Source organism: Micropterus salmoides, unplaced genomic scaffold, assembly GCF_014851395.1.
Source record: "Micropterus salmoides isolate LMB-PRFRI ecotype aquatic unplaced genomic scaffold, ASM1485139v1 Ms_hic_scaffold_15, whole genome shotgun sequence".
NCBI classification, from domain to species: domain Eukaryota; kingdom Metazoa; phylum Chordata; class Actinopteri; order Centrarchiformes; family Centrarchidae; genus Micropterus; species Micropterus salmoides.
In genome coordinates this window covers 27,147,860-27,160,286 of record NW_024040596.1, presented here as the reverse complement: position 1 = coordinate 27,160,286, position 12,427 = coordinate 27,147,860, and the positions used below count along the sequence as shown (strand labels likewise).

Sequence of the window (12,427 nt, the reverse complement as noted above, 5' to 3'; positions counted from 1 at the left end):
AATTAATTAATTGTCAGTATTGCTGATTTGGGAAATAAGGTGTCTGCATTAGCTCCACACACCTGACACTCAGCCGGAACACGAGCACGTTTTATAAATAGAGAAAGAGGATTTCTCTGTATTTTCAGTTTGAACTCTTGAACCAGCAGCTTCACACTGGATGTTCAGTAAAATGCAGGACACAGGGAGGACCGCGCGCCACAGACAACGCGCGCGCTCTGGTGCAAAGAGCTGCGTTTTAAGCAACACACAAACTATGACCTGGTCAGTTCATGGTCTGGTCAGCTGTGCGCGCTCACGGCACACGCGCACAGCTCCGTTGCTGTCTGACACGAAGCAGGAAGAGTTTGCACAGGTTTATCAATAACAGGGGTCCCACAACACTGCACACTGCTGCTGTATTGACCCCGTGCATCTGCTAACGAGAGAGAGAGGCTTTTACTTATTATTAGGCTACTTATTAACATGTATCAGTGCATGGACTTCAGCTCGGACGGATTATCAGCGGGATGTTACTGACATGTGTGAAAGTATTAGAGGGAACCTGCAGCGCTGATAGCAGCACGATAAGTTACTGCTGCGTGAAGCAGAAATATTACAGTCGCAGAGAAGCCACAACGGAGCGCTTCTCTCTTTCTTTAATGTCAAGGTCTCTGATAGGAAGCCCCGAGAAGGAGATGTAAGTGAGATATGATTTAGAAAAGTATTACGCAACTGTTAATGTGGAAGGGAGGTAACTTAAAGTCAAAACAGGCATTTAAACATCTGATAGGAGAATGTAGTCTATGGTCGAGGACGCCCCCCCCCCCCCCCCCCCCCCTCTCCTCCTGGTCTGGATGCGTTTTGGTGAACACTTCTGTATCATGTTATGTATAGATCCGGCCCACAAAATGCTTTCATGGGTCAGATTAGTTTTGTTTGACGCCCCCTCTACTCCCTCCCTTCCCTCTCTCTTTGTCTCTCCTCCCTTCTCTCCTCCCTCTATCAGTCAGTGCGCCCGTTGGCACAGGAAAGATTGAAAGTGACACACTCTGATCAGAAACCGGTCCTTTGCGCCGATAAATCCCGCTATTACTGAAACTCAGACTCACCGGGTGTTTGCTTTTAGGTCCGGTACGTGTTTTGTCTTTGCTTCCCGGGTTGTTTTGTTTCCGTTCACGAGTGTTTTGTTCACGAGCTGTGTCGCGTTTTATTTGCGCTTTTTTTTTTCTCTCTTCCGAGGATGAAGCCATGAGTTCAGAGGAGGGCAGACCTTTGTCACAGAGACGCGTTTTGAGCTAAAAGGCGGACAGACCTACAAAGGAAGGAAGGAAGGGGGAAAAGTGGAGACTGCATCTAAAATATCAAGTTTGTTTGGGCGCTCGGGACCCACTACATAGTCCGTGGCTTCGGGACAGACCACTAACCTTACACCAAGTCTCCCTCTCCGCCACTACATCCCCACAGACGAGCATCTTCAGTCCACGTCCTGCGTCCATCCACATCTCCACTCACTCCGCTGCTTTGCGCGCTGTCATCCCACCCAACATCCCTCCCACACCTCAAACAACGCCACCAGTAGGCTAACTAACTTTTTTTTGTCTTTGTGGATCTCCGGTCCGGCTCCGACGTCGAGTCCAGATTCAGAACAATACCAACGTGAACCCCCGTGTATCCAGGAGCCGAACCACAGCCCAGCCCTGGATTCAATACTCCTGATCAATGGACAGAGCCTCCTCAGCGGCCAGCAGCGCTACAGACACGCCGTAAACAGTGAGTAGTCTCTCTCTCTCACACACACACACACACACACACACACACACACACACACACACACACACACACACACACTGAAGTTCTGTGCTGAAGACTGCATGCTCGTCTGTGCACCAAACTGCCTGTAAAGTATAATGCAGTAAATATAAAGGATCAATTATTACAAAATGGATCCAATAATAATAGCAAACTTTTACTTTGGATCAATGTCACTGTCCCTTTAGTTATTGCAACTAACTATAAATGATCATCATTGTTATTATTCGTTTATTGTAGCATATTCGTTTAATAATATCTAACCATCTATTTTAATATTATTATACCAATAATTATTATTTTCTAAATTAGTCGTCGTTTTTTTAATAATAATACTTAATTTGGCCTAATTGCTAGCGTTTTTACAAATTGAGGCATATTTATTTCAGCTTCTTGGCACTTTGGTGTGTCTTGATGTAAAATACATGTCCTTTACTGTTATTCTTTACGAAATATTAGGCTAGTTGTATTTAAAGTATTTTGAGTATAAAACAAGCGAAGTTAATAAAATCACATACAAAGTTATTAGATAACTCTAACAATCTGTAGGCTATTAAATATTTAAAGTTAGATTTTGCTCCTTTTTAAAAGGCTATTTTGGAGCCTCGGCAGGCAGTGCTCTGATTTCTCGCACACGTTTACAATAATTTATTCCAAAACTTTATCACTTCAAGTTATATGTGTGTAGGCCTGTGTGTGTGTGTGTGTGTGTGTGTGTGTGTGTGTGTGTGTGTGTGTAGATTAAAACACGGATAAGAAAACATCTTGTGACATTTTAACTTTAAAAACAATAATTAATGGCCCGATTACTGAGAGGTGTTGCTGATGTTACTGTTTAACACGTGCAGAGCTTAAAAAAAAGCATCCGTTTTACTCAAACTGCAAATTCACCTGTAAAGGAGGACACCGTGATGAATAAAACATACCGAGGGAGCAGAGAGGTGTCGAAGTTTTCTGCAGCTACAAGCGCCTTTTAACCTCTGCAACACACGGGACAGTAAACACCCGGCAACCTCGAGCAAAGACGTCTTCAGAGTGGCTGAAAAGACATTCAGAAATACGCAGAGATCACAGCTTGGGTCTGATCGGTCACTGTGCAGACGTTTTAAAAGGCCTTCGCTTTGAAGAAACTGAAGCCAAATGCGTTTATGAGAAACAGTCCGTCTGCAGACCGCCGTGTCAAGAGCAATAGTTTGTTCCGCACTAAACACACAAGAATTCAAACCCAAACCCTCAAATGCATTTTTTTTATTAATTGCGCAATTTGGATAAAAGTCACAGGTCAGACAAAAGGTTTCATGAACAAGGTGACGCTTCTGATTTTTAAATGCATCTTTCTCTCTGCATGAAAGCAGGGCCTTCCACACTGACAGCAGTCTACGTTCAGCCTCAGACTGGAGCCTTCCGTCCTCTCTGACCTTTAAAAGAAACAGCAGGCTGACTCTTCTTTTCCAAACCACCAGGAATCCAAACAGCGTTTATGTTTGCAGTATTTTTCTCCTAGTAAATGAAACACGTGTGAAAGGCCAGCTTCACGGAAACGTCAAACTTCACTTTTCCTTGTTTTGGTGGGAAGATTTCTCACCTGAGCAGGCAAAGTGTGGATTGAGAATTATGATAATCTGGTTTCAGATTAATATTTAGAGCAGAAAAAGCATTTTTTTACACGTATTAATAGTATTAATTTAATTAAAATAGGCCTGATAATGAATTTAAAAACAATGACAGCACCGTGATTACATTGCACGCAGCCATTTTCTTTTCATCCATTAGGCTAGAGCATCTTTAAAAAAACATTATTAAAAAAAAATTACATGAGTTAAAAAAAATAAATACAGGCATTTTTTTGAGCCAACCGCGAGGAAAAACGAATTCGTTTCAGTCGGTGTGATGGGAAATTTTCTGCAGCCGCTCCATGTTTGTGGCCTGTCTGTCAGTTTAAAGTTTGCTCAGATGTTAAAAAAAAAAGTTGACGGGCCGCGCAGACTCTGTCGGGATGTGAAAAGGGGAGGAGGGTTCATGTATAAAAAGTATCAGAAACAATAGGAAAGTCATATTTTCTTTGGCTGTCACTGAGGTTTAATATGTGTGTGCACGCAAATCTTTGAGGCTTTTTTCATTCTGCAGCCAAGTGTTGAGGAGAGGATGGAAGACACTGATGCTGATGAGCAAATTATTTATGGTCTGCAACTGCATGCATACAAAAAAAAGCCTTTTTTGAGCCTCTAGTTTCTCCAGTAGCTGAAATAAAAATTATTTCCCATTTATTGTTACTTTCTGACAATCAAGAATAACAGGCTGGAACAATTAATTTAGAGCAGGAAATTAATAATCTAACTTTTAACCCCCCACCCAACTTCAATAGCCTATAAGTAAGTCTCCCTCTCCGTTCTTACCCTCTGTATGCCTGAACCCATCTGTTCCATGTAATATGGGTGTGTCTGTGCTATTAAACTGCAGATTAGATAGTGGAGAAGCTCTGTGGGCACTAATGATGCTCCTCTCTCCGGCTGTGGGCGTCACTCTCAGATCACTATAGTCTCTCTCTAGTGCACATTTCATCGTCAGATCACGGGCTGATTGTTGATGGTAAATTCCTGTATTTTAATGTAAGTGAGAAACCTCGGGCACGTGAAAGCTGAGACCTGAACTCCCCACAGTTACTCCCACTCTGGTGAGGCCTTGTGGGAGCTGTGGTGGACGGGTTTGGCATCGGGGTGTGTATATGTGTGTGTGTGTGTGTGTGTGTGTGTGTGTGGACATTGTTAACATGTGACCATTTTTGTTTGAGCTGCATCGGCCCTCTAAATGTCTGACATGCCACTCATGTGTGCATGTGTATTTGTACAGGGGTGGACAATATAACACCTCATCACAGAAGTTGTATCACTGCACTGAACTACATGTCATAAGGCTGTTGTGTGTACTGTATACATGCACGTGTGTTTGCTCTTCACACTCTTATTTGTCCTTGCTGTGTGTGGCTGTATTCTGAGTCAGTGTGTGGTCCCTGGAAGTGTTAAAGCAGAGAGTCTGTGTAGCGCACTGGCTGTGGTTTGTGCGGCTTAGTGTCTGTCTGTGTGTGTGAGTGTGTTTATGCATGCGTGTGCATCCTCTAGCTGGAAGGGCGAGGCTATAAATGCTCGCTGTTAACTCTTCATCCCGTATTATCAAATGAGATGTTTACGAGAGAGCCAAACATGTTTGCCAGAAGGCCTTCGCCGCCCTCTCACCGTGGTTATTTCCCTCTTTGAGTGTGTGTTTGTGTGTGTTTGAGCCTGTGGACCCTCTCCAGAGCTACAACAAAAAGTTGCGTTTGAGTGTGTTTGCCATGAAGGTCATGTCTTCCTCTCACCAACTTCCCCCACATCACATCACTCTCTCTGTGACACATCTGATGCCCATAAACGGCAAATTCCACAATAATGTTGCCTTCCCTATAACAGCAATCATTTCTCATAAACAGCCACATAAAAACAAAAGCTTTGTGTTCTTCCCCATTTTGTTTCCAGACTTTAAAAAAGAAAATCGGAGAAGGAGGACCGTTGTGCTTCCCCCTGAGTGTTTTTTGTTGCACGTTAATTGTGATGGAAGTGCAACAGCGGGCATTTTAACACAACCCAGCTTCATTGTGTCTGTCCCTCAATGTGCATACATGCATGTGTGTTTCATGGACAGCAGGGCTTTTAATATCACCCCCACCCCACCCATGCTTTCTTTTATCTGTGCTGCAGAGCCAAGCATTAACCAATAGCTTGATTACCCTGCTATAAAAGTGGATCTCAAACAGGAAGAACAGCTGTATCGGGATATTTTCTTATATAGGTAACGCCTCTCTCATTCTCCCTGCTATCAGTGCTAATAATGCCCTCATAGGTCACTCTCTCTCTCTATCTGTCATGTTTGCATGTTAAAGGCACAACCCTTCATTAGCAGACACGTGTGGTAACGGTAAAAGAGATACTGGAGAGGCAGTTAGAGCATGCAGGACAGACTCAGAGGCTTACTCTCCTCAACTCTGCTGTGTTAGAGGTTAGTTGTATTTCTTAACTAACACTTTTGAGATCCATTGGTTTCATACATGCTCAGAGTGAACATCTTATCCTGCTGTTCGGCTGATTGCATTAACTTTTCACCCACAATTATCCCTGTTATACTTCTCTCTTGCTCTCAATCTCAGAGCGTTTAAGTGTGTGAGTGAGTCTCGAGCTGCTGCGTTTAATGCTCTGTTTCGTGTAGTTATCACAATGGGATGACAGTGAAGTAGCGCGCGCGTGTGTGTGTGTGTGTGTGAGCTTGTTGGGAGGCAGGAGGCAACATAAAACAGGATTCTTCTTCATTAGAAATATACATTGACTGTGGAGCATTTTTGTTTTACCCTACCGGTTGTTACACTTCAATTTTTACATTTTGTGCACATCTTGCTTCATCACAGGCTTAACATTAAAACAGCCGGATGCAACATAAAATCGTTATTCCAAACCTTAATCCAGGTTAGACTAAATAAAAGCACAAGAAAGAGAGTGACGGAGAGCAAAAGTAAGATTCAATGACACAAGGATTTAAAAAGCTTTCATGGAGCTCTGCAGCTCCCACTTTACACTTTGTTACAGCGGTCATTATCCCATATGTCTTTCAAATAGATGGGACTACCAATCAGTGTTTGTCAGAAGTCTGATTTGTAGAGTTTAGACTGGCTTTGAATTACATGTTAGCCTCTGTTTGTGTGTGTTTACGTCTTTGAGCTGGACATCTTGTTTATAGGTGTGTTTGCTGTTGTGTCTTACTCTTCTATTTCTTTGGGTGTGTCTACATTTTTGCTCTGCAATCTTGTCTTTGGCCCTCAGAATGTATTTGTTATGTCTAGAATGTGTAATAATGTGGAATTTGATAGTGGCTTATCATCAAAACAGGAGGTTGTCCCAGAATCAAACACAATGCGGGACAAACATCTGACATCTGTGTCATAGCAGAAAGTTGATTACATTTCCATTAAAATGACAATGAGTGACACAGAATATAGTAGCTTATTTTTAAACAGATTTGTTTTTTTAAATGTACCGGTTTTAAAAGAAAATTCTTTATAATTAATTGTACAGTTTCTCTGGGAGGTAGTGCCCTGAGAAGCAATAAAGTGGGAAATGGTTCATGGCTCTCTCCTTATCAAAAAGACATTATATTTGTTCTCCATAGCAGATATGTAACAGCTCCTCTTATCGCTTCTTTATTAACAGCTTTAACTATCACACACCTTATCAAACAATGCAATGCAGATGGATTTAAGATGCAGAAGATAACAATCATTTGAAGGCTGATATCAGTGTTGCTAAATCTATGATTTTAGTGTTTTAGTATTAACATTTGATGTACTGTATACGTCATAGAGTTATCAAGTCGTGCCCACATTTGTTTAAAGATGGTCTTTAGAACAAAAGGTTGTTGCTCAACATACCCATAATAATGGCATAAATAGATTAGCATTTATCAGTCTGTGACCGGGGGATGTTTCTGAGTATATCGTGAGACACGCATGTCCACACCCAAGTTATTATTTACATGTCAGTCATCACTGTTTTCTGGTGTTACACTGAAACCAGGTGGAAAGAAACAATGAAGCAGAGTAAAATAGAGAAGAGGTGTACAAGGTTTCAATGAATCACTCACTTCTATTTGTTTGCTGTACTTTGGAACACTCTTCTTCACTCCTTTACTTACTTAAGTAAAAATATCAATACAACCGTGTAAAAATACTCCATTAGAGGTCCAAAGAGGACATATGCAAATTCCTGCGTATGTCCCACAAAATCATTATCAGTAAATACTCCTTTCTGTAGTTATTACTTTCTAGTTGTTTGATCTATAAAATGTGTGTGAAAAATACTCATCATAAAGCTATAATCTTCAAATGTCATAACCGACCAACAGTCTAAAAATGCAAATATGTTCAGTTTACAATCCTATAGGAGGTAAACACAGAAAGTCTTCACAGTTAAGAAGAAACTAATTGGAACTAATAAATAGGCTATTTGATGTTTTTGCATCAAAGAGGATTTAGACAAATACTTGATCATCAAAATAGTTGCTAAGTACTTTTAATCAACTTACCATTTCAGCTCTAATTATTAGATTGTTAAAACTGGTGCATCAATGTTAAAGCAGCATTGTAAAGTTTTAACTGCTTAATGTACAGTGAGCTGTTTAACTACTTTAAGTTACACTAATTTAGCTTGATTGAACTCCTTTAGTGAGCTATTTTAACTCCTTTACAGTGAGCTAGTTTGAAGTACTTTAGGTTACATTCAGTTAGCTCAATTTAACTGCTTTACATAGAGCTAGTTTATTACTTTACAACTTTGCATACAGTGAGCTAGTTTTAACTACTTTTACACAGTTAGCTAGTTTTAGCTACTTTATATAGCCTAGTCCTACTGTTAGTAAGGTAATTTTGATTAATGCCGTAAAAAACAAATGTTTTTATTATTTGGCTAAAGTTGACAAGTAAATGTAGTGAAATAAAAATTACAATATTTCCTCTTGATTGTGGTTGAGTAGTATAAAGTAGCATACATATAGGCTAGTAGGCTACTAGAGTAAATGTACATTTGGCCCACTGAAGCCTCCACACAACATGTCAAAATATAATACTGTACACAAATTTAAACCATAACATCCTAATGGAAGTCCGTAGCCTAAACATTAATAATATGTAGCCTACACATTAATAACTCTGATAAAGATAGAATTGTTGCCCTGCACATGGCCAAGTGCACCATTTTGAACCATTATAACAATTTATGTAACTATCGGCTATTTCAAAAGGAAGACTGAAATAAAATATTAATTTAGGACAATAAAAGACCTGCTTTCTCAAAAAAAGTAGATTTAAAATGTTTAAAATGTAGATTTAGCATTCAAGCGGTATAAAACATTTAATAAATTAATTCTAACTCACTAATGTAGTTAATGCAGATATTTAAGTGTTTGTCAAAGAATATTTTATATTATTACAACTGTGCTGTACCACATGTCATTTATATACATATATATATATATAAACATAACTGTTTATATACCAGCCTCCATGTATGGGTGCCAAAAGTACGAGTTAACAAATATGTTAATAAACATGTATACACTTTAAAATATGTTTCATGTGACCGCACATGACCTAGTAATAATTTGACAAGGTAATACTTGCTGCTGTTGAGGTGGCACATCTTATCTCCGTCATGGAACCAAGTGAGCGAGGGTTGACGGAAAAATGCACAACACGATAAAATTCTTTATCGCTTGGGTCAAATACCAAATGAAATGTAATGGAAGCAGGACGTGTTCAGAGATGAGATGATGATGAGATATCTGCTGAGTATCTGTTATAGTGTGTGTGTAGATGTGTGTGCCCCAGGTTAGATGGTGAGATGTCGGCAAGGCCAGGTCTTGATAGGGATAATCAGTATTGCGGGGGAAGCTACAACAGGTGAGAACCTGTCCGAGAGAAATACATTTTTAAATAAGAGGTGAAAAATGCTATATTAAATAGTTGTAGTATCAGCCTCACTAGTCTGTCCCTTTGTCTTGCAGGTAAAGTTACACTTGTCAACACACTGAAGAGCAGCAAAGGCTGTAAACGGCAGGCGACAGTAGCAAGTGAATTTCTTTCAATGTTCTATTATATTCAGTTGTTCTTTATTGTAGTTACAACATTGTTAGCGGTTAGATTTATTTGCAAAGCCTCTCTTTTTCTCAGCAAGCCTCACATTGTGAATTATAGCTACCACTTTACTCACATTTAAACCCATTGCTTTCCACTCTGTGTAACTCTTTGAACTTGTTTTCCTTTTTTTCAGCCACGTTCATTAAACTCTGCCACTTACATTTTTTGGCCTCTTCGCCTCCCACACTTTTTAATCATGCCAAAGCTAATGTTTTTAATTTATTATACATTTTGAAATTTTGCCCAAGCTCTTAATACTTCTCAGACTGAGAGTTTGTTTGTGGTGTATGGTGTTTTTCAGCTGTGTTGTTGTTGTGTAAGAATGAGAGTCGGTGGAGAAGGTAAAGAAAAGGCGAGCGGGAAAGAAAGAGGAGGAAAAGGGAGGAGGAGGAGAAGGACAGAGAGACACTACCACACAAAACATTGTCTTTTGTTCAAAGTTACGACAGCTGGAGCAGTAAAAGCTGGAGAAATATTAAAAACTGAGAGGGGGAGGCTCTAATCAAGCACTGTGGAATATATCACGCTCAAACAATAACCAACGGATTCTCCCTCATTTGTTCTGGTGAATTTCTGGCCAGTGTCACTCAGTACAGAGACTCTGTGTTTTTCCACTCCTGAATCTGTCACTAACTTGATTTCCATCCTCTAATCTAAAAACCTCACATGCTTGCTCTCTTCTCTCTCTTCACCATGTTTCCACAGACAGTTTCTAATCTCTTTCTTCTTCATTGAGGGTCACACATGCTCACGGATATTGTCCAGGGGCTCGTATGTAAATAAAAGCAGTCCATTTGGCCTGAGTGAGAGGCTGCTCTTTGATACATTGGCATGTGTCCCCTGTCTGGCCTGGCAGCGTTTCTAATGCCATTACCCTCGATTAGAAGTTTGGCTGACGCTCCCTTATCAGGGGACATGCATGTTATGGTGTATATGTACTCATACATATTAAACACAAACACACAAGTGATCCTACATTGTCACTACCTTTTACAGTCCCAACAAACACTGATGGACTGTCTCTATCTCCTCAACTGTCTACATTTTAATTGTTAAATTAAATCCAGCCATTCCTTGTAGGATAAAGGATGTTTTTTCTTATAGCCAACAAATTGCACGAAAATACCAAAACCAACAAGGTGTTAGTCCCTCTCAATACTTTCTGACTTCACTTCCCTGTCTGTGGCACTCGGCTACAAGCCCACCGGTTCCTACTGAAGACATAAATCTGTAAAAGTAGGTCATAAAAAAATTGTTTCTTTTTAAAAGACGTTATGTCCTTTAACAGCTGGACACTGTAGTTTTTAGCAAACGTTACTCACACATGAGGAAATTTGCTGGGGACTATTTTCAGCTGCGTATTAATACACATTTGATGCTCAAGTTGCGACAGAAGGTGTTATTGACTAATTTCTTGTTTTGTTCTTTTCATTTGTTGACAATACAAACTATATAAAATATAAATTTAAATATATAAAATATCACCAACCTTAATTCTATTCATACCGTACACTTACTGCCCCTCAAAAAACCCAGACATGATGCCAACCTGTATTCTTGTCACCATTTTATTTCCTTATGTTTTGCCAGACTCGTTCTCTCTGGCTGGAGCTCCTCTGGGGGTCTGGAGGAGGATGGAGCGAGGAGGGGAGAGTCCCATCACCCAGGACAGTCCTGAGCGGAGGGGAGGCAGCCCGGACCTCAGCGGCCTCCCACCGCCAGGGAAGAAGGGCCGGTTGGAGCTCAATGGGAGCCCCACTGGGCCGCGCATACGCCACAACGGAGCCCCACTAAGACCTCTCGGAGGTAAGCAACATGTTGATCAAGATGCCAATATGTGAACTGTCAGAGGAGAATACCTTTCTTGTTGTTTATTTATTGTATCCATTTTAAAGTGACAATCTAACTATATGTGGGTCTATATCCAGCTGTTTGTATGCACATTTTCAGTTTGCACATAAAATAAATGGAAGTGGAAACACCGGAAATTCAAAATAAAGTCACAATAACGCAAAAAAGGCTGAGGTTGAAAAGTTGAAAACAGACATAGCAAATCAGTGATGATGTCCGCTGAAGCTTATGCTCCACACAGACATCAGATGTGAGTGAAGTGATGAGGAGGCCGTAATCTTCCTCACATTAAAAACAAATATAATCACATTTTCTACATTGTTTTCCACACATGAGGTTTAACTAGCGCTCATGTCTTCTTGTCTCCTCTTCTTCTGCAGTGGTTTAAGGGCTTCTGATTGCAGAATAAGTGTCACCAATTGTTTTTCAATGCACCAAAGTCTTAATATGCACATAAGAGTAGTGGTTAGAATAGAACATTAACTTGCATCTTTTGCAGATGTTCTGGAAATTTGTTTAAAATGTGCACTAAATTTGTATGACTGATGCCTACTCTTAAAATGCGGTTTATGGCCAAAAGAAAAAGTTATATCTTACACCTAAGGAATAAACCAAAGGGAAATTATTATTTTCCAAATTGCAAACAGCATTGGATTCGTGAAAAATTGCATTTTGCTGAAATAGAGAAAGCTGATGACAACATTTCAAAACAGTTCTTGCCTTTTCAACCAGGTGTCTGAGGTTTGTGAGCTCTTATGTACAAAACCCAAAGACAGCTCTTGGCTCTGCAGTGAGCCACATCCTGGCCATGAGTTGAGTTTGGCTCAGTGCGCTGTGTTGTAGTGTGGCAGCAGAGCTGGGAGAACCCGAGCTGTTTCTGCACTGTTAATCTATAACTCTGGGGGGAACTGTATAATACAGGCTTACCAAATAAAGGCGATTGCTCCATATAAACAAGATTTATACAACTCACTCTGGGTTATCGATCCCTGCCTTCATTGTGAAAGTTGTTTCTTGTTTATGTGTGCATGTGTGTACGCACTTAACAGTCTTAACAGCTGTGTGTCTGCT

General features: G+C 40.3%; 1 protein-coding gene across 3 annotated transcripts in view; it reads left to right on the top strand.

Annotated features, from left to right (window-relative positions):
* Positions 1 to 879: 879 nt before the first annotated feature.
* satb2 (SATB homeobox 2) overlaps positions 880 to 12,427 on the top strand; it is a 53,686-nt gene continuing 42,138 nt past the window's right edge. The window contains exons 1-2 of one of the 3 annotated variants that reach the window (XM_038721356.1): positions 880 to 1,752; positions 11,096 to 11,311. In XM_038721356.1, coding sequence (XP_038577284.1) covers positions 11,140 to 11,311 — 172 coding nt within the window. In that variant the 5' untranslated portion in view covers positions 880 to 1,752; positions 11,096 to 11,139. The remainder of the gene's footprint in view (positions 1,753 to 11,095; positions 11,312 to 12,427) is intronic. The other 2 variants (XM_038721354.1, XM_038721355.1) reach the window with 2 other exon arrangements.